The 27,009-nt window shown below is 45.2% G+C and overlaps 2 protein-coding genes across 8 annotated transcripts in view; one reads left to right on the forward strand and one right to left on the reverse strand.

Moving 5' to 3' along the window:
• The first annotated feature begins 4,928 nt into the window (after positions 1 to 4,928).
• LOC6542770 lies at positions 4,929 to 12,426 on the forward strand. Of its 3 annotated transcripts, none has more exons than XM_026978747.1 (3): positions 4,929 to 4,943; positions 10,606 to 10,832; positions 11,293 to 12,421. In XM_026978747.1, exons 2-3 carry the CDS (start codon positions 10,655 to 10,657, stop codon positions 12,234 to 12,236), a joined length of 1,122 nt encoding a protein of 373 aa, XP_026834548.1. In that variant the 5' UTR covers positions 4,929 to 4,943; positions 10,606 to 10,654; the 3' UTR covers positions 12,237 to 12,421. The 3 variants fall into 3 exon arrangements, with proteins under 3 accessions (XP_026834548.1, XP_015015407.1, XP_001969188.2); XM_015159921.2 differs by lacking the exon at positions 4,929 to 4,943 and adding an exon at positions 9,987 to 10,537; XM_001969152.3 differs by lacking the exon at positions 4,929 to 4,943 and having other exon boundaries at positions 9,990 to 10,832; positions 11,293 to 12,426.
• A 6,711-nt stretch (positions 12,427 to 19,137) lies between these two features.
• LOC6542673 (plectin) overlaps positions 19,138 to 27,009 on the reverse strand; it is a 34,362-nt gene continuing 26,490 nt past the window's right edge. For all 5 annotated transcript variants that reach the window (XM_026979499.1, XM_026979501.1, XM_026979500.1 and 2 more), the window contains 9 exons: positions 24,839 to 25,021; positions 24,397 to 24,717; positions 23,868 to 24,056; positions 21,825 to 23,591; positions 21,310 to 21,561; positions 20,809 to 21,251; positions 20,396 to 20,530; positions 20,265 to 20,328; positions 19,138 to 20,199 (listed from right to left, as the gene is read on the reverse strand). In XM_026979499.1, coding sequence (XP_026835300.1) covers positions 20,164 to 20,199; positions 20,265 to 20,328; positions 20,396 to 20,530; positions 20,809 to 21,251; positions 21,310 to 21,561; positions 21,825 to 23,591; positions 23,868 to 24,056; positions 24,397 to 24,717; positions 24,839 to 25,021 — 3,390 coding nt within the window. In that variant the 3' untranslated portion in view covers positions 19,138 to 20,163. The remainder of the gene's footprint in view (positions 20,200 to 20,264; positions 20,329 to 20,395; positions 20,531 to 20,808; positions 21,252 to 21,309; positions 21,562 to 21,824; positions 23,592 to 23,867; positions 24,057 to 24,396; positions 24,718 to 24,838; positions 25,022 to 27,009) is intronic.

Raw genomic sequence — 27,009 nt, forward strand, 5'->3', positions numbered from 1 at the left:
CTTGGAGGGGTGGTGCCTTCTAACAAAACATTCCAAATTACATAACTTAAATAACATAACAAGGTATTGGTTTGGCAACCAGTTGAAATCATACAAAGGTTAGTATCAACTACTTAGTAGGAACCAGATACCTGAGAACAAGCACACTGCCCTATAATCAAGATAGAAAAAGCGAAGCTTTCGCTTCAGTTTTATAAGGTTTTGACATGGCATTCCAGTTGGGTGTGCGTGATCACATGGACACGCCAGAAGCAGTTAACCCAGATGATTTTTATCAGACTGGAAGCATTAGGCAGTACCTTCCGATGCCTTTGGATGTTCTGCACTAATCCGCGCCAGCTAGTTTCCCTTGGGGTAGACGACAGCCCCCCCCAATTGCTTCGTTTTCCGCTGGTTAATTTGCAAAGCGGCGTTAATTATAATTAAAACAGGCCAACTAAATGAATAAACGTATAAATAGCATGTACATGACTATGTTCGCCGAGTCATATCTATATGGCCTGGCACTATAAGTGCTCGCATATACTGGCATAGTAAATATGCATATCTATATATTGCACATATTTACAGCCTAGTATTTACATATGTACACATGAGTATGTGGGGCTCATATCTCCGTTCGCATGGCCACAGATCGAGCGTGACACAATACAATTTGTGGCGCTTTGTTCTAAGCGCTTGAAACTCTTCGTTCTGCCCCCGAGTTTCCCCTTTTGGCAGCGAGCAGACGTGACATAAGCTAAATTGTTTTAAATTTTGTTGAATCGCTTTTCCAATGACTGCCGAGCGTTGTCAGTACGATAAATTGGTACCGCTTCGCATGTCATGTGGTTGAATGGTCGAGTGGTCGAGTGGTTGAGGGGGTGGTGCTGGTTTTGGTTTTGGGTGGGCGGAGGTCTGCGGCTTGGGGCAACTAAGTTAGCCAGAAGTGAGATCTTAAGGCGCTGGCTTCCCCCGCGCCATAAGTGCAGCGTATAATTACCGAACGAATGGAGATGTCAGCTGACCGACATGCTCCCCACATGCTCCTCCATTTTTCCCAGGCAAACGAACGCCTCTGATTAATGACAATTAGCGCGGATCGATTGTGCATCTGTGTGTCTGTGGGCTCCAGTTTGGCCACATTACAGACCGAAACATGAGTGTTCATTTCCGCTAATTCGGGGCGACAAATGTGCTGACATCAACATGCTCAGCGTTACAAGGCTGCGTGGAGTGGTGGGGAAGCCAAATCGACGTTAATTAAGGCCCGTTTAATGGATGAATGTAATCAATTGCCTAGCATCGTACTGCAAGGGTCAAAAAACATACTTTTGCTGCTTCGAAATCTCGAAAACTCCCTTTAATGCAGAGTAGGTATTGTAGATCTAAGTACTCTAGTTTTCTAGATTTTCTTTTGGCTGAGTTATGTACAAACAAAAACGTTTTTTCAAATACTATGCCGCAAGCTGGTAGTTTTCTATCTGAAGGGAAATAATATAATGACCTGATAAGGGCTATTCTGGAATACCTATGTTTCTCTGACAAATTTGAGATGTCTGCCAAATCCCAAGCTGGATTTTCTTGGGAAACTTCACTTTGAGCCTTCCTGCATCCGCAGCGTAAAGCTCAAAGCTTCAGTGGAGTCAACGTCTAATTCAAAGCAAAAGGCAGGCTGCTTCAACCGCCAGAATTCCCATTAATCACACACACTCACTCGGTCGAAGTGCGGCTCAGAAACTCAGAAGCTCAGAAGCTCAAAACTCAGAACTCAGAAATTTGAAACTGGCTGCCTTCAAGGCCAACTTCTTATTAAATGCCAAGATGTGAGTCGCCGAGTGGAAGCCGCATTGAAAAGTTGCACGGGGCAGCTGAAGGACTGGATGGGGTTATAATTACACACCGAGCAAAGATCAAAAGTGGGACGGGCATTAGTTAGTTCAGTTCTATTGGTTTATTGTAAAACTAGCTTTGAAGATCGTCAAATGCAAGATGGCGTCATTGCAGCTTGGCAACTGATGTGGAATCTACCCGGATGGCTGCTTGAATAAGGGGTTCGGTTCGGGTGTTTGGGGGTTGGGGGTGTCGCTGCTAATGGGTAACAAGTGTGGGCATATACTACAGTACGACTTCCAAAACCAGAATTTACTGGAATGCTTACATATGTATATCACTTGAGAGTTGCTACTTTTTGTTGTGCTTCCGTTCTAGTGTGATGTTTTATGTTTTAAGGAAGGAAACCCTATTCACTTCATTTGTGATAACTACGAATCACTCTACTTGAACTAGAACTTCCGTTCATTGTGTTTCCCATTTTATCTAACTACCGAGTATAGCTAGTATTGCGAATCTTTAGTTATTATTATGGTAAATTGACAATTGAATAGAACCAATCGTTCTAATGTTCGCTATTAGTAACTGGTGGTTTTGTGGAACTATTGAGTATCGGTGTACAATGTATAAATACCATTTCGAGTTATATGTATTAGTCGCACTGTAGTTATAGGTATGTCTGTTTGCCTGTCTCTTTCTGACCGCTTTGTTTGCCAGTCGGCTTTGCTGTCTCGTTCTCAAGGTCAGCTGCTGCAGGCGTTAGAGCGAGATAGAACGAAATCGACTCCGGACTGCAAAGTCAAAGTTTCGAATGCAAAAAGTATAAATTATACATTGCGAATAGTAATAGTACTTGTGTGAATTCCCAAGGTCCAAACGCAATTAACTTGCATATAATATCTCTAATCGAGTTGTTAACATGCCATTTCGTACATATATCTACATTTATTTTTTCCATGCGAATGATTCGTCTAATGGCCACCTGAAAATGCAATTTAAGCCATTTTTTGTAAAATAGTTTCAGCAATGGCGAAAATTGCATCACCAGCAATGGCAATTCTTATTCATACCGACTAATTATTGGGAACAAATAGTCCCATGACAAATGGATATTGTTTATTAGTCTGAGAGACTCATTCTACGAATTATGAATCATTCCACCGATAGAAACTTGATTTTCTACTTCTCCTTTTCGAAAAACTAGAAACAACACACAAGCACACACACACACACTGATGCGTAGACATGCGTGTTTACGTAAGTTTCGCTTTTGTGTAGTTCGTACCTCCCCCTCTATGTCTCGCTCTATGCTTTTCCTTCTTGTCCGCTGTCGCTCATTGTACAGTTTCATTTGCTGCCATACAACAATAATATATCATTCACTCTTGGCAACAGCAAAAAGACCAACAACAAGCACGCGCTGTCGTAACGGTTCTTGGTGCGCCCCTTTCCCTCCCACCCGTTAGCTTTGCGCGCATACATCCAAAACTTTGTGTGCGTATGATTATTCGAGGATGGTTGGTGTGCTTGTGTGTGTGTGTGAAATGATAAAACATAAAACGTGTAATAAAGCGATTGGAGAGGAGAGCAGAGAGAGAGCACAATTGAAAGAGACAAACGGATTCGGTTGAATGGCTGCTGCTGGAAATATAGAGGGCATTTATTCATTTCAATTACAAACATGTCTGCTTAATAATACGTCACAAATCTATGGTTTGCTCGTGCCATGATGATACGCCCGCAATTTGTATAGGAGAGAGAAAAAGACTGACTATTTAATAAGCACAGTGAGTCCCCGTCTCGCTCCCACATAGGTTGCAGTACGTTACGTTGTTGTTGTTGCTGGCTGGCTGATAAATAATGAAAACTAGTCCACTGTTGGTTGCTGACTGAAAACACTCGCGGTCGCAAAAAATTCCATTAGATTGGCGCGAAGGAGAAGCGAAACGCGCGGCAAAAACGCGGCCAACTTTGGTCGCTGTGCAGCTGCAAATGACGCGAGTTGACGAAGCACGAAGCGAAACCAAGGCAACAGACTTGACGAAAGCCAAGCTGAACGAACCGAAAGCGTTTCGTTAGAATTCACGCGTGCGTAGGCATGTATAAGTGAGTGTTTGTTCCATAAAAATATGACGTCGCCTGAGCTTTTTCGCTCTCTCCCTCTTTGGATTTGGGTGAAAAAATATATACGTGTGCTTGTGTGAATTTTTTTCCGACTTGCCGTTTGTCTTCCGATAATGAAAAGCACACATTTACGAGGCCTTAGAAACACGCGAGCGAGCGAGACAGCGACAGCTGGCAGCGCCATTTGCAAGTTGCGTAATTGATTCGGCAAAAGAAATGTGTCATCCAGTTCCTGCTGCCGTCTCCCTCTTTTCGTTTTGTTCTCCTTCAAACTCCTGCTCTTTACGTAATCCGCGGTTTGATTATACATTTTTACATTTTTTTGTTATAAATTTAATTGCCTGTTTTCTTTAGTTGTTTTTGATTTATGGCTCTGCAGGCAAAGTTCACTGGGAAAACCACCACCAATTGGACCGCCGCGACTATTTTCGACGTTAGCAACAGCGTAGGACGCGCTCTCTCTCTCCGCCAGTAGCGCTCTTCTTGGGGTTTTCCCATGCAGGGTTTTTATACTGGTTTATACTCTGCGATTTGTACTTTGTATTTTGTATTCCCAACTGCAAGCGCTGAACCAACCGCACTGTTCGCCGTTCGGCGACGAATGAAACGTAGAACGGAAAAACGCGAGCCAAAATCGCTTCCAAACGCGCTAGTGGAGAGTTGGCGTCGACGTCGACGTTGTGGAGAGTTGCGCGCAAGTACAGTGCAGCGCTATATACTCCGCGCGAGTGCGAGCGCGAGGCAGCACAAAGCTTTCTGTGCTGTATATAAACGTTGTATATGTGCGTCAGTCCGTGTGCGCGAGTGTGAGTGCTGCTTTGTCGCTGACACACATTTGTTGTTGCTGGTTTTCCATTGAAGTGTAGCTTTGTGGCCGTGTAGCGCATTTTTGATGAAATTTTCCGCGTCTCGTTGTTTTTTCCATTGAAAGGCAACCTAACCATGTAAATTACGAAAGATAAACCTGCAATCTAATTAGAAATCTGCATGTTGGCCAAAGAAAGTGGGTTAGTTTGATTAGTTGTAAGGCACACACTTATTCTTGGCAAAACATGTGTGTAAAAGTGTGTCATCACTTGTTATGTACTGGGTATATAAGTAGGCATGTATATGTATGCATACACCAGTTTTTCCACTGCACACATACATACATGCATACATAGATAGTTCCTTGTGTGCTACTTGCCAACTAGAAACGGAAAACTGAAAACTGGGTTATTGGCGCGCGAATCTCTTGCGAATCTTGCCTCGCCTCTCCCTTGCTTCCTACACCATTCTGCTTCTTCGCCCTCCTCTACCTCCTTCTCCTCCTCTTCTTATTCTTATTTTACTTCCATTTTCCACTTGGCACGCAAAGCTGCAGCTGCACCGCTGTATTTGTTTCTGCTTCCAATTCTACATTTTCGGTTGCCAGGCAACGGGAGCTAAGGGGGCGGGCTTGAAAGTGGGTGGATGTTGATGCAATTTTTGGGATCTTCGCGATGACGACATCAAAATTAAATAAAATGGAAAACAAAAAACACAAACCAGTTCGAAAGCGAAACAAATTTTGGGCGATGACGCCACAATTGCCGCTGCCTTTTGCGTTTTATGTTTTTATGCTCAAAATTGAAGAGCCGCCTGGGAAGAAAACGAGAAACGCAAAAGAAAGAAAGCTGCCAGAGAGCTATTGCCATCCCGTTCGCTCTGCAGACGTGCGTTGCATATGATTTCTTTTAATTTTCGTCTCTGTTTACGTTTACTTAACCGCAAAACAGAAACCGAAAAAGACCAGAAAATCTCCTGTCTTTTTCTTTTTGTTTTTTGGGTTAAAAGTTAATGCGCTCCAGGCACGAATCTCTGGGTTCTTCCCCTCAATTCTTTGCAGACTGTCTTTCAATTACATTGCAATTTAAAAACCATTACATTGATATGTATTATAAAAAGGCTCGAGAATCTCACTTGTATGCTCATGCATACATACATACATACATACGTTTAGCATAGTCTGCAACTTTCATTGAACGAGGCGATTAATTACTCACATTTGCTTGATTTGCTCGAATAGTCCTCAGTGCATAAAATATGACGATTTGAAGAACACGACGTTCTTTGGAGCACTTTCAGTGGACTTGCTGGTTAGCCGTCTTGGAACAGGTTTCTTTGGCTCCACAGCAGCAAGACCACATTTTTGATTGGAGCCGAGCTACAGCCTTGTGGACCGAGCGAGCTTTTGAACTTTAAATGCTAATCCATCAGCTGGGGGGTCTGGGAACGAAAAGCCGTACACCTTGAGCAACCCACACGTATCAATGACTAATTAGAGAGTTGCTGAGTCGCTAGAAAAATCGATGTCGAATAATGCAGCTTCTCAGCCGTGTTCGCTGAGTTCTGTAATTTGATGCAATTATCGCGCAACTTTGCCGTTTGCCAATAGCTATTAATGCCTAATGGTAGCTGCCCCAACACATCGGCATCTGGTCCAAAGTTGGACTTTAAACAATTGCGATTTGGTTGGGGGTATGAGGCGATGTCTATGGACGTGCTGCCAGCGCTGTTATCAATATGCCTAGATCGGTCGAAATTCCATAGCTGACCGTTTCTATTTGTAAATTGTTGTAGGGTCTAGTAAAGTAACAAGTACCAGCTCTATAAATTCAAGAGCAACCAGGTACGAGTTAAGGGGCAGAACTTTCGTAGGATAGATCTTTGGTACCAGGTATTTCTGCACTAAAAAGTCCGTTGACGTATTTACCACTTGAACCACAGATGCTGACTGTAGTCAGAGGAATTTTGGCATCGATTTTGGCAGCGAATGGTCAATACAACTGACCGATTTGGGGGTCAGATGGTTGGGAGTAGTGACTACCGCCTGTCGTTCGATACTTACTTGGTCCAGATTGTCCAGTAACTGGTTTACGGTTTATCAGCCAACTGATAAGCGAAATCGCGCGCCACACACCCATACACTCGCATCCGCGTGAGCAACACGCGTCTAATGCCAGCGGATCAAGATTGGCGAATGCCCCATCGGACTCCAACTCGCATTTTGTTCGGCCGAAAACCCATCGTTTCTATATGCGTAACACGGGCCCCACAAAAGCCCCTGCACATGGCCATAAAAGTGTACATAAAGTTAAGTTCTGTATAAGCTTTTTCATGTACTTTGGTGGGCGGTGTGTGTATGTGCACATACATACATATGTGTGGGGCGGGGTGGGGGCATGGTTGGGGCCTTTGGGGGTGTGCCAGTGTGTAGGTCACCGAGGCACGACGTCGACTGCGATTTCGCTGCTCGCGGGGCCACCAAGATGTCTGCGACAGAGTCTCAGACTTGGACAAACCCCCATTTGGGGCACAAAGCTCGACGAGGAACGCTCTTCAATGGCCGGAGATCTGAAGACGGGGAAGGCGGGGGAGCTGGGAATTGCGCACAAAAGGCGGAAAATCTTGGCCAGCTGCTGCGCAGTTGATAGGGAAAGCAATGAAGATGAAGAAGACGTGGTCACTTCCAGGCGATAAAAGTTCTGGCGTTTCCGCCTTCGAAGTGATTAGGCCATTAGGCCACTGGTATGTACATATGTATATATATGCAAAGTGGATTTTCCAGCCTTGAATGCGCTGCAGCCAGACTGAATGCACAGCTCACTGTTTTGGTGCTACTCCGCCGAAGCAATTGGCGTTGCAACTTGTTTCCGTTTCTGAGAAAATCTAGTCACCCCTGGGCTTTTCTTTTTCCCGCCTCGAAACCTCAAGAGCTCAAACCCGCCCTGGAAAGTCGGGCGGTACTGCGCATGTTTCCACATTCTTTTGCACTCCCCTTTTGTGAGGCGATTCGGGCCTGCATAAGTGGAACATACAATATACGAACTGAAAATGGCTCTTTGTTTCTTGTTCTTACCTGGCGGCGGCCAGGGAATTTTCATTAGAATGATAACTTGGCAAGAAATTGCGCCTTATCAAGGGGCTTCCGCTTCCTTTGTTTACTATTTTTATTTTCCCCGCACACAATTGCAATGCCCGGGGAGGTTATTTTGAACTGAAACCAGTTTGGTGGCTTTTCCCTATTTGTATGCACATGCATACATACATATGTACATTCAAAGGCTCCTGTAAAAGATACATTTGTAGATCTGTGGTGGTAATGGCTTGATCGAGCGAGTTCTGGTAGTTGCGTGTACAATGAATGCAATCAGCTCGTTTCACTTAATGTGGAAAGTATGTATGTAAATGGGGAAAGTCTCTAACCAATTTCATCTTACACCCTTGTCAGGGATCTTAAAATATTCGAAACTGGCGACTAAGATCTTTAATGTGTTATATAGCATCCATACTGCCAAAAATAAAGTGGAAAATAAAGTTCAAGACGAATGCATACAGATCTTAAACGGAAAGTATGTATTTCGTTAAACTAAATATCCGAAACTGAAAACTATATTTCTGTAGAAAAAGTAACTTGATATGATAAATAATAGGATCTCCCAAATATGTATGCATGCTGATGAAGATAAATAATTTCAGCACATTATGATAATAAATGTAGCTATAAGATACATTTTCGTAAGTAATGTATCCTAGAAATGCATACATGCCAGGCTCACTAAACTATTCATTTGATATTCCAAGTCAAGTACCTATGTACCTTTGCACCTACTAATGACCCATTTGGGGCTATCTTTCTGACAGTGCTGAATTTCCTGGCCGTCAATCTCAGCCAGGGGCAAACAATCCGCTCCTAATTGGTAACCAAAGGAGCTGGCTGCCTCTGAAATAAATATAATTAGAAGGTCCCAGCGTTTGAGTCACGGATTTCGGCCATGAGTTCGCCGTATCAGCATCAGAGCGGGCTCGTTACGGATCGCTGGTGGGGGGAGGTCCTGTCGGGTCAGGTAGAGGTTGCGAAAATGTAAACCGAAATGATTTCGGTGGGATGAGAAGGTCGTTTGTCCGGGAATCCGGGAACCCGGCTCCCCACATGCCCCCTCCCCTTCCCGCTCTGTGTTCGCGTTAATGAAGGCATTTGAAGCGAACAAGTTGCAGTGGCCCTGCTTTGAAATAGGAAACCCGAAAAGACAGAAGAAACTGCGACTCCAAAAAGTAGTCGTCCAAAATGAGGGAAAAGAAAAGGCAGCCGACACACAGCGACTAAGCAGCTAAGTAAACAAAAAGAGGGGCCCAAAGAAAGCAGGGAGCGACAGAGAGAGAGAGAGAGAGAGAGATAAACAGAGAGAGACAGAAAGAGAGCGATAGAGTGAAAGAGGGAGAGAGGGGTAGAGAGCGAAGAAAGGAAAACATTTACAAAAGAAAGTTCAATGAACCGGTGTGCCAGCGCGCGTTCGTCGCTGGCTACTCACTTATGAGCCATGGATGTTGATGACGTCCGAGGTTGAATTTCAAACCGATATGTGCTCCAAGCAACCCAGAAACGCAGGACTGTGACCGCGTCGGTGACCGCTGAATTTGCCCCCACCACCCACTTTTCACTATCGCAAAAGTAATCCGCGATCGCCTTCAGTTAGAAATTCGTCAGACGAAATTTCAACTAATAAACAAAGCAATCAACCAATTTTGAAGTCTGATCTTACAAATAGTTTTTTTTAGTTCTGGCAAAAGATTGTTAGATTGTTGTTCGTACCAAACTTTCTGAGGAATATACGCTCAGTCGCACTTCGGCATAGAATTTAAATATGTACATATGTATGTAAACATTAGTCATTTTTGGTTCCAACACCAAATTATTTAAATGAAAAAAGGTTCAAGGCGTTCAAGCTTATACTGTTCTACCGGATGCACAGAACTATTTTTTATTTGAACGCTATAGTCGAGTTCACGAAGTATGAGATACCCTGAGATATCCAATAAGATATTCTAAATTAACGTATGTAAATGTTCTACGCAATGTCGGGAACTATTAATTATGTATAACATACATATGTATATAATTTTAAAGAAATTTCAGCTTAACTAGTCAAGTTCAACAAGATCTATAACATACATATGTATATAATTTTAAAGAAATTTCAGCTTAACTAGTCAAGTTAAACAAGATCTACGTATGTATTTTTCTTTTGTAGTTGAGTCTTTAATATTATTACTATATTATGTAGTATATGTAAAGTAAAGAAAGAGAGTAGCCTTCGGTCGGTTTTTTTCGTGGGTGTTCGTATCACGAGCTTGGTGCGAAATTTTATCAATAAGCTATCAAACAAACTTACATACATGCATATGTACATACATACGTGCAGCCACATAAAAACACACAAAAATAAACGAAAGCACTAAAACGCTGCATTACACACACGCCAGCTCAGGTATGAATGTGTACGTACATACGCGTACATACCATGGGCGTAGTAGTGATTAGATTGGTGGGTATTATGTACATATTTGTGTGGTACAAGTACAACTGATTGCGTGCCAAAAGAAAATACGCGGAATAAATGGTCACGTGTTCAATAGCGCGAGTATTCTAAGCCACATATCCATTAAGAGGCCCCCTCTGCACCACTAACTACGCCCATGGTACATACGATGTTCGTTGAGTTGGCGGAGCCGACTACGAATGAACGAAACAAAAACGATGAAGAACAGAACAGAAGGCGATGAAACCGAAACGAAAACCGTATGTATGAGCGTGTGTGTGTGCGGCGAGGGACGGAAGAGAACAACGCGCCTGTTGCAAAATTTCAGTGCTGCACTCTCATTCGTGACGAAAGGATGTACGCCCGGTTGTAGTCGAATGAATCCGTGTACATCATCGCCCCCACAGATGCCACGTGGCTCTGGATCCGTGGAAAACTCCACACTGGAATCTCACGGCCTGCAACTGCTCGAGATGCCTGGAAAGGAGGACTACGAGGAGCTGCGCGACCTTCTGCAGTCGTGGGATGTCGCCGATCTGCTGCCCCACCTGCAAGGTGTGTACATAAACACATACATTCGTACATTCGTAAATGAGTAAGCATGCGTACATACGTACGTAGGTAAACAAAGCAAAGTGTAGATGCCGATAAAGAGCGAGCAAAAGGAGGCTGCGACTTTAACCCTATGTGTGTGTCGCTGGCGGTTGATTTTAAACATTGGTTTCGTTGAGTTGAGATCTGCATACTTAGCTTCCGTTAGATTTGGAAGTACTAGAAATTGGGGTAAGGGCTAACACTCCAGTTTTGTTTAGTTAGATCTCTAGGCTCCAAGTTGCAAGATAGAGTATTTATAGAACTTTTGTATGTCTTAGTATGCAATTAGTTAAAGTAAACTGTCTAAAAAAAATGGTAAAAAACGTAATAGTGATAGTTTTGTCTTTACTGATAAGAATTTAATTTGTTGATAGTAAACGTTGCAGAAAGCCTAACACATTTTTGCCACCCCATGTTGCAGATGAAGCCATTAACGTCGACGAGCTGCAGATGATTAAGCGTCATCATCTGTCCGAGTTGCTGCGAAACTTTCGCTTTGGAACCCGCATTCGCTTCGAGCACCACTTGGAGCGCTGGCGTCGCTGGCTGAACGTACCGCTCCAGGGTGCCCAGGGCCAGGGATCCAGTCACTGCTCCGGATGCCGCTGCCCGGAGGTTCTGGGCCAGTCACATTGCCAGGGCCAGTCGCCGTTGCACATGGACCAACCGTCCGAGCAGGAAGATGCACATAAACCAGATGATCTGGCCAAGACCATACCAGCTGAATCGCTGGTGGCCCTCAGTGAGCAAAGGGATATGACAGTTCCGTTTCCAATGCCCTTGGTTCATCCGCCTGTGCAGATAGCCAACGACATGATGATGGTCAAACAGGAGCTGATGCCGATACAGCAACTAAGGAAAGAACCGGAAGTTGTTTTGGTGGCTGGGTCATCAGTAGGAACCTCAGTTAGCAAGGAGGATGCAAGTGCCGCTCCCGACCAGGAAGTGAGCATATTGGGCATTCTGCGATCCTCGGGCATGAAGGCACAGAGCTTGCTGGAGCGTATTGGGCAGGACGAGCCGCTGGATGCAGTGCAGCGCTTATTGCTCATCCAACTGGTGTGCAGCTACTACGAGGAGAACCGGCTGCACCTGACCCTGCAGCGGAGTCACTTGCTGGAACGCGAGATACTGCAGCTCTTCCCGCAGGAACAGCTCAGCTACTATCGCACCGAGCGGCGGGGCAAAATCTACGTGAGATTCACCAACATGAAGCGCAGCAAGAGGCTCAGTTCGTCGCGCCAGGAGCTGAAACGACGCCGTTCCGAGCTGATAAGAGCGATTCCCACGGGTCAAGGACACGATGCTAGTGCGAATGTGACCTTCCCCGGAGAGCAAATCTCCAGTCCAGATCGCTCTGATTGAGCTGGCTTGTTATGCAGTTGGGCAGCTGAACCGATAGCCTTAACGCAATGCTAATCCTACGTCTAAGTAGCTACTCGATGTGTAATTTCTTGACTTAATATCTGTGAACCGACCATATATAGGGTATTTTGCGGGTCGACGCGATCCGCCGACTGACGAAACTAAATCGAAACTGAATTTTGGTTATGTACATGGCCTGTTTTTTATTTTTGTGTCTTGAAGGAGGGCTCTGCTCCGTTCTGCTGTAGCTGAGAAAAATTGTGATTACATCAGCGGCAAAAATAGCTGGTCGACAGCGTGTTAACAATCAGCAAACACGGCAAGCGCGGCCAGCGACTTGCTGACTAACTATTAAGTACGCCAAAAAGCGTTGTGCACTGTGCAAAAATGTGGCCATATAGCCTTTGAAGCTGTATCAGATGTAGTGCTGATGGAATGGTCCCTTTCTGTCTAGAAAAGTGCGCTGTTTACGGAGCTAATGCTACGAGTTATAAAATCAATACTGCATATTTTCGAACCAAGGTGAAAATAACTCAAAATATTTTTACTCTAGAAATGAGAAGCCTTATAGGCCAAGAAATGGCGCTCATTTGTTAAAGATACATTTCAGTTGAAGCTCGTTATTTTGTATCTAGCTTTCTGTGCGCTGGAGATACGCGAATGGCAGAGGGGCGTTTCGCTCGAAACTAATTAATTAAGTTTCTCGCTCAGCGCTGCTCTTTCAGTGTTTTTTTTTGTATTTAGTCCGACTTTCTGGTCTTTTCGACTCTCCAGTTTCGCCGCACATGTTCGCTGCTAATTGCCTTTATCAGTGTCGCGCCGGAGAGCAAACACAACTATCTGCAGGCTCTAGAAGATAGCGTGTAATTGCCTTCGGGGCTCCGTTTAACATTTTGGCCACCGCCAACGGAGGCGGCGATTTTTCGCATTTTACATTTTCAGCATTGTTCGATTGGGCGGCCAGCGCATTCCAATAGATCTCTCGGATACCCCCTTAATAGCCACCTTACTTTTTACTGTGTTTCCAATTGTTCTGTGCATGTATCTGATGGATACGCCGCAGTAAATAGGTCGCCAGCCACATGGCTACAAAAGTGGCTGGCGACAGGGCGACAAACTATTTCAATTGTGGTCAAAGCGCATTTGTGAGCTTTGATAGCGGCAAAAGCTCTCCTATGTACTTCGTATCTGCAAGATACTTTTTACATTTTTTCCTGCTTTAATTACACAAATTCTGGTTTATTACACACGATCGCGGTTCGTGTACATACAGACACACACACATAACATAAATACATGTGTGCACACATCGCAGTGACTTTCGGTGAGTAATGCTGTACTTGTTTCGTTTATCTTATCTAGGTTTTGTGCTTTTTCAGCCGCCTCTTCTGCTCGCAGCACTCTTTGTTTTCTTCTTCTTGTTTCCCCCCCACTTTTTCTATGGCATCCAAATAGCTGGACAGGCAACTCACACAGATACAGTTTTTCGAGTGGGGAAAGTAGGTCAATTACACGTGTCGTGTGTGTATGTACATCTGTATTTTGTATTTCGTATTTCGTATTTGTGTTTTGTATCTGCGGCATTCGTTTGTACATAGTGGTTTTTATGCTTGGCCAGCATAATCAAACAAGCGCTTTGTTGTCGCTTCTTCGTGGCCCGTTCAAAAGTCTGCTACTTGCCGCCCAGTGCTCCATTCTTCATTCTCCATTCTCCATTATCCGTTCTTCATGCTCCGCTCTTTGTTTTCTCCTTCTCGGCCCCCGCCCCCTTTGGGTTTCTTTTCTAGGCCAAAACGCTGCAATGGGCGTTCTGCTGTTTATCTTTCAGTGGAGTTTTGTGGACGGAACTCGGACCAAAGATAAACCCGCTAGTTGATAAATTGGGGCCACTTCTATGTGGTTCTGTGTTAAACACAGATTGGGAAATTTATTGGCCTAAAATATGGTTTTCCAGTCTCTAAGATATCATCAAGTTATAGAGCGAAGCTACAGAAACGGAATTTATGTATAATAGTTTTCCTCGCACAAAAGAGTCACTGATTAGATAGTGGCGCACATACATTGAACTTACCTTCGAAAAGTAACTAGTATTAGTTAGTGATTAGATAGTTTTTTCTAAGGGCTTTGCAGTAAAAATAAACACTCCCTTGGAATGCACACATGTGTGTATGTGTGCGATTTCCCGAGTGGAAAGTAAAGGACGTTGAAAGGACAAGGAAACCATTGGAATCTGCGGGGGTGGCTACAACACTGCGAATGGCGCAATTTAGTGGGTGGTTGGGTGGGTTGCTTTCAGTTGGTTGGGGTTGGGTGGCTGGTATAAAAAGCGCCCAACTACTTTATGCCCGCAAATTGGGTCAATCGATAAAAGCGGCAGCGACGGCGGCGTCGGCAGCGGCACATGCGCCAAAAAGGGGCGGGGTATGGGGGTATGGGGGTATGGGTGGGTGTGGCGCCCAAGGAGCTTTTCCGCCGCTTTTCCTTTTTCCGAGACCCTGTTGTTGGTGGTAATCCAATTGTAGGTGGGCTGGATATATGGGGCCATGTAATGTATACATTACACATAGGAGCCATGTGCCTTATGTACGGTGTATATAGGTGTGTGCATGTATTTAGAGTACCCTTCCTGCGTTACATGGCTCCAGCAATATGGATTACATCACACGACGCTCTGCAGCCCATTCTGGCTGTATGTGTGTGTGCGACTTTTAATATTTTATAGGGCAGCTGTCACTGCTCCACTTGCCACCCAACGAAACGCGCCGCCCGAACCCAGAAAACTGCGGGCTGGAAAAGCGGAAAAGCGGAGTTTTGGGGCATGGTGCCCGTTGCAAGCTGATAAAATACATAAGTTAAGGAGCCGTAATGAATGTTTCTCTTCCAGGGCTGATTAAATTTTTTTGCCAGCAATTCTAAATATCTTATCCCACCGGAATGTTCAACATTGCGGTGCAGGCAAAAGTTTGCCTGGAACTCGAAACTTTTGTCCGAGCGGTGTAAAATGGATTTTCTAAGTGCCTGGGGCCATTTTGTTTCAAAAGCGACAGGAGAATGTTGAACTTTTTGGAATTGGAATTGTTCTTTGTACAATGCAATTTTGTCGTGTTTGCTTATGAAAATCTATATACTTATAACCATAGAAGTAGAAGTATTAAAGGTTAAGCTTGTTTAAAAGGGGGTAAAAGGGAGTTTCTAAAAATGCGATACAATTTCTTAGTTTCTTCTTTATAAAAATACGTACAAATGCAACCTAAGAAAAATATTATTTAATATTATTTTCGGAATTGTTAGCAGAGATCCAAGCCATTGTACATACATTTATTTTACATACAACCTACATCAATAGCGTACAGAATCCGTGTAGAGTTAGCAAGGGCTGATATGGCAACGCTCATTTGATACGAAGTGGCAGCGCCATATCAGAAGCGCGTATTTAAAAAAAGTAGAATGTAAGACTTACGCAAACTTAGTAATTACAAAAAGATTAATAGTAACTTGACTTTTTTCCCACTAGCATTGAGAAAAACTTCCAAAAGCATAGACAATTTAATAGGACACTGGTTGATATTATTTGAAATATATTTTATTGGTAGGCAGTTTTGAAGAACATTTTTAATGACATTTATATATAATGAACATGTTTCAAATAATCATTTTCATCTCGCTTTCATTTTGCTCGACTTTTCTCCCATTTGTAATATTCTTCTATGTATGTATGTATATAATAAATTTATTTACTTTATTATTATAATATTTTCCCACCTCATCTCTAATCGTTTACTTTGTTTAGTTGCTGCGGTTGCGTTTGTTTTTTGTTGTTTACCATTTTTGTTGCTCTTTTTGTTGTGGTTGATTCTTAATTTTGTTTTTTGTTGTTCTTGTTGTTCTTGTTTTTGTTTTTGTTTTTGTCATATACCTTGTAAACTTATGTAGTTTCATATATGTATAATTTATATATATATATATGTGTGTATATATAATGGCTTACTATAAGTTACTTAAAAAACATTATATAATAAATATTTACTCGTACTTTATGTATGCCTCCCCTTGTTTCCGTTCTTATTTTTTGCCTACTCCTGCTCAAAGTCCAGTGCTCAGATCGGCAAGCTTTATTTGTTCAATCACAAGTTTTTCAATGCAAAATTTTTGGAAAAATCAGAATGCAATTGCGACAGCACAGTATCGGCGATTTTTGCAATCCGTTGACAAGTCGCAGACGACAAGTCACACTGTGTTAAACATGACTTCGTCACTTAACAAGACAATTAACAAATTGTCGTTCTGAGTACTGGGCCTTACCTCATATATTTGTATAATATATGTATGTGTATATATATATGTATATATATATCCTTTTATATTACTTTATTTATCAATAATTATTACCAATATCGTAGATCACCAAACTTGTTTAAAAAAATGTTACACGAAATTGTTGTTCTTTCATTTGCTTAATGCTTTTGTTGCTCATCTGCGGATAATTCGGTATCGGTTTCAGTTTGGGGACTTTGTTTCTGGGAGATCTAGACTTCTGCTCTGCCTCCTCCTCTCCATCGAAGTTTTTGCTCTGACTACGATCTTCGGCTTTGATCTTGATGTGTGATGCAGTAGTATCTATATAATTTGCGCTCTCTTTCCATATCTGCTATGTATGTATATGCATTGTTTCCCTATATTCCTATATTTCGTCTATCGTATGCTTTGCTCTAGTCATAATCGTAAGTATTATATATATATATAGGTCTATGTACAGAGAAGTACACACTGGGGCTATAATTCTTCGCTAGCTTTATCGATAGGTAACGCTCGACTTCCGATCGAGACTCTCCCATATAAATTCATTAATCTGCCATCAATTCTCGCCTGATATTCGGGCTTTTGTTTGCCAGCGAGTGTCTGCCTATATTCAGTTTACAATTTGCTAAATTACATTATACGAGAATTGGGGGGAATTGGGGGGTTGCTTTTTCGATTTATCATATATCTCTTGTTATTGTTATGCTCGCTAGATTTGTATAGAAAAAGTTGTCGAAGCTTTTCTTGCTATCCGATAGTTTCGTATTCGTATTCGTATTTGTATTCGTATTCGTATTTGTATTTGTATTTGTAAGTAGGGTACACGACGGCGGGGATAATATGATTAAAGTGTTACGGCAAATACTGTAAGTAGATAGACCGTTAGTTCATGTTCTTAATCTCAGTTTGTTCGTCACTGCCGCTGCTGCTGCTGTAATTGAGACTATCTAGGCTAACAATACGATACGTGGTAAGTTAAGTTAAGTAGTTAAAGGCAAACGTTTCATCCTCTATAACTGCAAATCGAGATCAAGATCGAAGGTGAAAGTGACCAGTGACCGCTGACTGGTGACTGGTGACTGGTGACCTACTAATCGAGTGATTAGCGCTAGGAAATCGCTCCCAAAATGGCGGTTCGTACATACGAGTGTGTGATACTTGGGGCCCAGTTAACATGAGATTAGCGCCACCTCGTCTCGGATATGTTGGCTTCCATCTAGCGTCAATGGATCGTAATTGAGTGGTGTAATATGGGGTAAGGGGGTGTTCAGTGTCAACGTGTTTTTGTGGGTGATTGTATTGTCAACGTGGTGTGTTTGGTAGTAGCCAAAGTGATGTGTCCTACGGTGTGAAGTTTGTTCGGTTTGATTTGTCGATAGTAATTGTTCTCGTGTTCTCAATGGTCTGGATATAGATTGATGATTACATTATATCGTATATAGTAGACTTTCATATATTATACAGCTGCTGTTATGCTTACACAACTAGACACTTATGTACACTTCTGTCGAGCACGAAGATGTTACTAACTTTTACTTGACTCGAACTCGCGAACTCGTATGGCTTTCTGACCCTCCAGCTGCACCGAGGCTCCAAGACCCGAGGTTCCTGCTATAGGAACTTTTTGGGGAACTCATTTGGCGCGAAATGCAGGACCCTAACTTATGTACACAAATCGAACGATTGCGAAACCGAAAAGAAAGCAGAGAGTGCAGCTCTATCGTAGTTTACTTGGTCGTTAATCGATTGCCTAAAAGGTAGGAGGGGGGTGCTTTATCAATTAAATTACCAACAATCGATCGTTCTAGAATGGTTGGCAGGATCCGAGGACATTTAAAGCGCTAGGGTCAGCTATCCTTGGTTTTTTGGTTTTTTGGGGGGCTATGATATAGGCTTGTATGATATGATTGTGTCGTGTCTCTTGCTTCGCGTCTCTCGCTGAATGTCTTCGTGATTGGTTTCTTTGGTAACCGAAAGCCAAATGATATCCTAATGATAGGCCCTAGGATTAAACGGATCTTACATTTCCCCATCTATCAATATTCTTGCTTACACTGGCAGTGATAACTCCATACTTCGTTCAACCATCGTATTTCTTGCCTCTCCTCTTCCATTTCTACTTTCATTAAGTCGGGAAATTATAGGCAACGAAAATGTACTATATAGGGTACTATATCATTTGTACACACTTGCAACTACTCCTCTATAGCTATGTATGCATTACAGGGGCATAAGTCCTTCATGTCTGATAACAATAACACTTTTGAACCTTATCTAAACCAAAAGCAACGTTTCGAGTGACCTGGACTAGAGTGGAACTATCGATCTACTATAAGTACTATGAGTACTATGAGTACTATGAGTACCATAAGTACTAGATACTCGTACTATGCGCATTCACAGCTGACTTGGGTAAAGCTTGCGTAGTGGACTCGATCTATTTAGTCGGGGGTAAGGAACGTGGGGGTGTCGTGTAGATTTAACTAATTAAAATATAGATTGCACTTGTAGTTGACGTTCGAGTTTATTTTATCGATAATATCCATAATAGCTGAATGGTAGGTAGTGATCTTCCTTTGGGTTCTGTAGTGATAGTTCTTTGGTACACGGCTAAAGGCTAGGCAATATAATTTTATAATCGCAATAATTTTACATATGGTACTCGTATCTATATCATACTTGTATAATCTGTGGTCTATCATTTATTGCTCTACGTATTGTATCCGTATCCGTATCTGTATCTGTATCTCTATGCTTTTCCGCCATGAGTCCGATGGGAATGTCTTATATACAGTGCGTTTGATGGGCGTATGGGATGGAGGCTCATGTTTGACTAACTATAACAGAGGCTAGCATACATATATCTATATATCGTCGATAATTGTAGGTGCACAATTAATGCAATTGCTGCTCTGCCTTTCTTCGCGTTTCAATTTCAATGCCATAACATCCGCGCAGTGGGAAAACTAATGGGTGGGTCTTACACAAATTCTGTAGGGCTGATGGGCATGGATATGGGTATGGGTATGGACATGGGTATGGGGTTGGGATGGGGATGCAGTGCCCGAGGACGTAGTCTACGTGCTGCAGCTACGAGCGACAGAGAGAAAGTGACGGACAGAAGGACTCTCAAGTTGGGTTAATTGGGCTAAGAAGGACTTGGTGTTTTGGCTAACGATAAACTTTAAGTTGAGTTCGATTTTGAGTTCGAAAAGGATTGAGTTAGTGAGTTAGAGAGAGAGAGTTAAGAGAGAGTTTACAAAGTACGCTATACGAGCTGACTTTTAAATGCATCCACAATTTGAGTATAGCGGCAACCTAATTACACAGTACACATAAATATCAAATAATTTGCATTTCGCATTGCATTTACATAGTGTCATTTACAAATGTGTGTGTCCCTTTTGTGTTTCAGTGTGTGTGTGTGTGTGTGAGAGTCGTAGAAATACTGCATAGTTGGTATTGGTATCGGCATCGGTAGTATACAAAATAGTAGACAGTGCTTTGGTAACTTCTTGCTGTTGTTTTTGGTTTTCCATTATCGCTTTGGGTAAATAGTACGGGTAAAATCCTTTTGCCTCATCTGCATCACTAGATGTGTGTATCTGTGGCTTTGCGAGGGCACTGTTTAGAAAAAGCTCTTCAAGAAGCCAGCTGGCCCAGCCTGAAATGGGATAAGGATCGGGTATTAGACATATCCTTGGATGCCACTCACTGAGGCTAACTTACATCCTGCTGTTGCTGCTGCTGCGTTTGTGCTTGTTTGACTTTGGCTTGAGCGATCTTTAAGGCTCTAAAAGGGGCAAAGAGGGAACGAATTCATTATAATGTTTGGGCATACTAGCCACTGAGGCACTCACTGTTGCAAATCCATGATGGTCTTCTCCTTGGCGTTCTGCTCCTCCTGCGACATTTGTACCAGTTGCAGCAAGCGCTCCGTCTCGGTTGCCGCCTTCTTGTGCTCCTCCTTTGTATTCTGCAGCTCCTTGACGCAGCTGAAATCGGGTTGCAACAATATATAATATATAGTATTCCTCGAATACAAAAAATAAGCCATTCAGTTCCTATGAGGTTTTATGCTCTAGATTAGAACCAATTTCCGACCCACTCCCGTTTGTCCGTTATTTTGTCCGTATAAACGTCGAGGTGTCCGTATTTAGAGATTATTGTAACTTGAGTTACAAGTAAGTAAGCGCTTTATCTGGTTCTATATTATCGTTTTTGGACTTTTTTTTTGGCAGGAAAATATTTAGATGGTTGGGGAAACACTTACGCCTCCAGCTGCCGCTGCGTGTCCATGAGCTTCTTGTTCAGCTCGCCGGCGGCCGCCGCTCCGCCTCCTTGCGTCTGGAGTGACTTCTCCAGCTGGTCCATCTGCTCCTTGCGCTTGCGCAGTTGGACGTCGAAGTCGGCCATCTTCTTCTCCTTGTCCTCGATGTCCTTGCGCTTGGCGTCGATCTGCTTGCGCTGCTCGTCGATGATCTTGCGCTCGCCCTCGGTGGCCTTGGCCTGGTTGTCGATCTGCTTGCGCACCTCCTCCAGCTGCTTCTGCTGCTGCTCCAGCTGCTGGCGCTGCACGTCGGTGGCGCCTGCGCCCGCACTGGCAGCCTGCTGCAGTTGCTGCATCTGCTGCTGCAACTGTTGTACCTGCTGCTGCAGCTGCTGCACTTGCTGCTGTGCCGCTTGGAGCTGTTTTGTCTGCTCCTGGTTGGACATCTAAGGGGTAAAGAGCGTTTACTGGATGTATGATTATTTGTTGGCTTGGTGAACCCACCTTGCTCTTCTCCAGCTCGGTGACCAGCAGCTCCAGCTGCTGCTGGAAGCGATCCCGTTCGGTGCACGCCGCCTGCAGTTCGCCCCTGACCTTCTCCAGCTCTTTGGCGTCCGCTCCGCCGGCACTTGCTGCGGACTGCTGCTGCTGCGCCGCCTGCTGCTGCTGCTGCGCCGCCTGCTGCTGCTGCTGCTGCATCTGCTGCTGCATCTTTTGCATCTGGGCGTGCTGATCCTTGATGTGTTGGTCCATAAGCTAAACCATTTAAATGCATTAGAATCTCAGCTTACTTTTTATTGCGATGTATAATTGTGTAACATGGAACGCCAATAAAAATTGATCACACCCATTCAAAGTAACGAACGTAATTTGTAACGCAATAACCAAATGATAACATTAAGTACTTACATATTGACATAAAAAATGTGTGGAAATAAGTGAATGTGTTAGAAAGTATCAAAAGTATGTTGTGCTCAGGACAAGCTCCTTGTGCTCAGTGTGTCCACATCGATGCTCACCTGAATGCGCTTGTGCATCTCCTGGGCGGCCTTGTCCGCCATGTCGGCGCGACCCTTCTCCTGCTCGATGACCTTGCGCCACTGCTCGATCTCCTCGCGACTCGCTCCCGCCGCCGCTGCAGCCTGGGCCTGCTGGGGACCGGCGGCCTGCAGGGCGCGCTCCGACTCCTGCAGCTTCTGCTGGAGGGTCTGGATCTCCTTCTGCATGGCTTGGATCTCGGCGGGAGTGGCTCCGGCGGGTGGAGCGGCGGCAGGCGGCAGCTGGTGGCCGTTGCGCAGCTTGCGGTTCTCCTCGCGCGTCTTCTGCAGCTCGGCCTCTGCGTTCTGGAGCTCCTTCTGGAAGTTCATGAGGATCTCCTGGCTCTTCTCCAGCTGCAGTACCAGCTGCTCCCGCTCCATGGCCAGCTGCTTGACATCCGACTCCAGCTTCTGGACGTGCTTCTCCAGCTGCGGATGGGCGGCAGCGCCTGCTCCGCCGCTCCGGCTTGCCTGACGCAGTGCCTCCCGTTCAGCCTCGGCCTTCTCGAGGCGATCGTGCAGGCGACCCAGCTCAGCGCCCATGCGCTCGAACTCGATGCGCGTGGACTCGGTGTTCTCCTGCTGCTTGGCCAGATGCATTTGCGCCTTCTCCAGTTCCTTGGCCAAGCGACCGGCCTCCAGCTCGGTGGCGTCACGCGACTGCAGCGCCTTTTCCAGGCGATCCCGCAGGCGGTCGATCTCCTGCCGCTCGCCAGCGGACAGAGCGGAAGAGGAGGACGTCGACGCTCGGACCGGATCGCCGGGGCTCACCGAGGACTGTTGCAGGCGCAAACGATCGACCTCCTTCAGTAGCTTCTCATGCTTATCCCTGGCCTTCTCCCGCTCGATGTGCGCCCGTTCCAGCTCGGATCGCTGCTTGTCCTGGTTGGCCAGCATTTTGGCCACCTCGCCCTTCGACAGCTCCAGCTGCAGGCTGGTCTCGTGCAGCTTCGACTCCATATTCTGCACCTCCATCTCGATCTTCTCGTACTTGTCCTTGTACTTCTCGAACGACTCCGACTCGTACTGCGATTTGCCGCGAATGGTCTCCAGCTCCATGAGCGTCTTGTCCAGCTTCTCGCGCAGCCGCTCGTTCTCCTCCTTGAGGCGTCGCGTCTCCCGGCCAAAGGTGTCTGTGTCCTGCAGTTTGCGCAGCTCCACCTGGCTCTTCTCGTAGCGGTCGCGCATCTTCTCCAGCTCCACGGCATAGTGGGCCGCCTCCTCCTTGGCCGCCTCCACGCTGGCGCCCGCCTTCGTTTGGGCGGCATGTGCCCGCTCCAGCTCGTAGGTGACCCGCTCCAGCTCGGACTGGAAGTGCTCCTTCTCGCCCTGCGCCCGCCGTATGTCCGTCTGCAGCTTGTCGAAGCGATCGCGACTGTGCTCCAGCTCGCTGCGCGCATTGTCCTCGCACTCCTTGGCGCGGCTCAACTGGAGCGCCGCCCGATCGCAGGCCTCCTGCAGCCGTGTGCTCTCGTCCTGCAGCTTGCGCAGATCCTCGCGAGCCTTGCTGGCTGCCAGGCCGGATCGCTCCGCCTCCACCTCCAGGCGGGCTCTATCCGCTTCGGCCGTATCGCAGCGCGACTGCAGCCGATAGATCTCGTTCTGGGCGCGATCGTACTTCTCCAGCATCTTTTCGAACTCCTTGTTGGACGTGTCCTTCTCGTCGATCAGCTTCTGGCTGGCGTACAGTGCCTTGTCCAGCTTCTCCTTCAGGATCTCCACCTCGGTGACCGCATCGTCGCGCTCCATCTGAAAGCAAGTGATAGGTGAAGCAAGGGGTTAGCTCTGCGAATTTGAGTTGCCAATGGCATGTAGCTACGGATTTACACAAACAGCCAATTGTTCTGATTTCTTAGTTCAGTTCTCATGCGCTTTTTCAAACAATATGCAGTACAGACAACGTATCTTTTATAATATATATAGTATAAAGTTTAGTTTGGGGTGATAGCCAATAGTTTTGGGTTTCGTTTTCGCAGAGGATACCTGAAGCAATTGCCTTCGCTGGTGGGGTTGGGTGTCAATTACCTGGAGTTTCTGCTGGATGGCATGTGACTTCTCGTAGCGCTCCTTGAGGACCTCCAGATCCGTTTGCATCGCCTCCCGGTCGCGGGCGGCCTTCATCAACAGGGTTTGTGCCGACTCCGAGCGCTCCTTGAGCGTTTCCAGCTCGTCGGAGAACTGATCCCGCTCCTTCTGTATGCGACCCAGTTGCACCTGGTATTTCGTGGTGGTGTGTGTATGTTTTAGTTGTGAGTGTGGTGTTGGGGTGTCACAGTCGAAAGATAGTTACGCATACGTAGAGATACATGTTAGGGATAAATAGTTCTTAGTTATGTACAAGGCGGGCGGGGGTTAGGGTGTTCGGGGATTAAGCAATAGCAATCACATCGATCTAAGCGGGCTTTAGTTTTAGTTTATCTCTGGGGGTTAGCACAACACAGTTACGTTTACAGTCATAGATTTTCGGTTAGCTAGTCTCTCGAAGATGGGCTCAGATAGAGTGTGGCGTGGTGTGTAGGTGGTTCTGGGGGCGGGGAGTGGGACCCGGGCATACCTGCGTCTTCTCGAGCTTCTCGCGAATGCGATCCGTGTCCAAGGAGAGGGTCTCGCGCTCCTTCTGCATCCTGGCCGCCTGGCCCAGCGCCTTGTCCAGCTGCGACTGCAGATTGTCGTAGTCGTAGGTGAGCTTCTCCTTCTCGAGCACCAGGCGGCGGTTCTCCGTGCTGGCCTTGTCCAGCTTATCCTGCAGATGGTCGACCTCGTTCTGGGCCTTGTCCAGCGAGTTCTGCAGCTTCTCGTGCTGCAGCTGCGACTTGCCCAGCGTGGCCTGGGTGCGCTCCATCTCCTCCTTGATCTTTTCCACCTCGGAGAAGGCCTGTGCAACGGATGGTGGTTGGGTGAGTGACTGGTTGGTTGGATGGTTGGTTGGTGGTGGGTCTTTCATGGGGTTTCATTGGGGGGTTCATTTTATTCGGTTTTTGTGTGGTTTTGCCTACCCGATCGCGATCGGCGTGGATGCGAGAGACGCCGCTCTGCGCCTTCTCCAGCTCCTGGCGCAGACTCTCCTGCTCACCCTGGGCGTTCTCCAGCTTGGCCTTGAGTCGGTACACCTCGCCCTGGCTCTTCTCCAGCTTCTCCTGCAGGGCGGCCGCCTCCTCGCGTGCTCTTTCCGCGTCCGACTGTTTTCGGATGTCGGTTTGGTCGGTTTTCATTATCAATCGAGGGATTGTCATGTTGTCGGGTGGGTAGAGTGGATGTTGGATAACGGATATTATTTACAGGCCTTTATGTGGGACAAAGGTTCTTAAATGACTGATTCGACTGACTGACTGACTGATTGACTGACTGACTGAATGTCTGACTGACTGATTAGTAGACACGAAACAGAGAGGTTAAGGTGACAAACGACAAATATAACGACAAAAAGTACTTAAATTACGATAACGAACACGTTCACAACTTCTAGCGAGCGATATAGAGCGATTTATGCTGCCAGCCAGCGGCTGACTTTGATGGAGATGTACAGCAGGATTCACAAAGAGGAGGGAAATTGGTGGTTGAGGGAACAGAAGAGGAGCAGAGGGGTTATATAACAGAAGGTCTGGAACCAGTAGGTAGAGGAAACAGCAGTGGGAAAAGCTCAAAAAACTTTTGAAAACAAAGAAATGGATAAACGTAGCTCAGATAAATAAACACGTATATTGGAAACAAACGGACAAATAAAGTTTGGAGAAACTTGCAAAACAAATACGAAGTTCCAACCGAATGTACAGAAGTTAAGTGCGTTAAAAGGAAAGGGTGCAGCTGGGTAATGGCTTGAAACAGTGGACCCTCTTGTTGTGGGACACATGGCGGGCATTTGGGCAGGGGGAGTCCATTTCGCAATGGATTAGACGCCCACAGATGGCTCATTAGTGCAGGAGGAAAATTAGGGAAAATTGGCGAAAGTGCGAGAGCAAAGTAAGGCAAAGTGTGCGCAAGAAATGCTGGCGTGTGTGTGGGTGTCAATGCACGAGTGTTTGTGAGCGCGAGAGAGCAGTTAAGTCAATTAGCTGGGCATATCAGCGGCCTTCCGCTTCCTGCAGTCCTTGTACGTGTGTGCGTGTGTGTGTGCTTGTGTGTTTGTGTGTTTGTGTTTGTGTGGGAATACTTTGTAGCGATACTTTGTCATACTTCGCTTACTTCCGGTTTTCGGGCAGGCTGCTCTCTCTTCTGAACAAACCGGAAGAGGGAGAGATGAGCTCGAGGCTATAACGTACAAGGTCAATGATGTATGCGTGTGCGTGGGCTGTATTTATAGGCACGTATGGGTGTGTGTATGGGTAGGTGCGTATGTATATGCTGGTATGGCAATGTTAGTAGATCAGGCGATGCAAGTTACATTAAATTGAACAAGTGACAGATTGCAACTAGCTTTGGTTATCTTTTTTTTGGGTTTCTTTGGATTACTTTGGCATAGTCAGATGCAGTTCGAGTTTGCAATCGAATTCAATTAGGGTTAGTTGCGTTACTAAAAACTTGTTTGATTGATTGATTGCTTGGAAGCGGTTTACTCACAAAACGTTTTTCAGTTTCGCCCTATATTTAGAGAATGAATGTAAGCACAACGGTTTGGATAGAGTTTGGTTTTAGTATACATGGTCTCAACGGCGGTGTTTGCAATAAAATTCTTTACAATACGATTACATTTACAGTTCACTAATACATTACGGTTACGTTAAAGTTAAAGGTAAAGTTAAAGTTAAAGTTACGAAAGAAGCAAACATAAAAGCGGTTTAAATCGAGTTGAGCAACTTTATCCCTATTTCATTATCCTTTATCCCCGCAAAAGGACTCAGTGTTTGCCATAGCAAGTGCTCGGGTGTGTGTGTGTGTGTGTTTGGTTGGGTGGCATGTTGCAGCAGAGAAAGTTTTAAGACAGGTTGTGGGTGGGGATCCCTGCGACTTTCGTATCTGTATTGGTGTTCAGTGTGGGTGTGTAGAATCTCCTCATTGCCAGGCGGAATTTTTTGCGGTCCATCAACAAAGCACACGCACACCGAGATATGTACATGTACAGCATACTCGTATATACACACACAGAGGCAGTTGTATGTGAGCATTGCACTTGCAATTGCGAGTTCGCAGTTCGATTTATACATAAAGTATACGTAAATAATACAGGTAA

The sequence above is a fragment of the Drosophila erecta genome, unplaced genomic scaffold, assembly GCF_003286155.1.
Source record: "Drosophila erecta strain 14021-0224.00,06,07 unplaced genomic scaffold, DereRS2 tig00000055-arrow-pilon, whole genome shotgun sequence".
Classification (NCBI taxonomy): Eukaryota; Metazoa; Arthropoda; class Insecta; order Diptera; family Drosophilidae; genus Drosophila; species Drosophila erecta.

What these genes read in the sequence shown, in the direction of transcription:
- LOC6542770 (XM_001969152.3), top strand. Translation starts at nt 10,478, where the DNA reads ATGAACGAAACAAAAACGATGAAGAACAGAACAGAAGGCGATGAAACC. An exon ending in TCTGCTGCCCCACCTGCAAG is followed by an intron (nt 10,833 to 11,292) that starts GTGTGTACATAA and finishes CCCATGTTGCAG; the next exon opens with ATGAAGCCATTAACGTCGAC.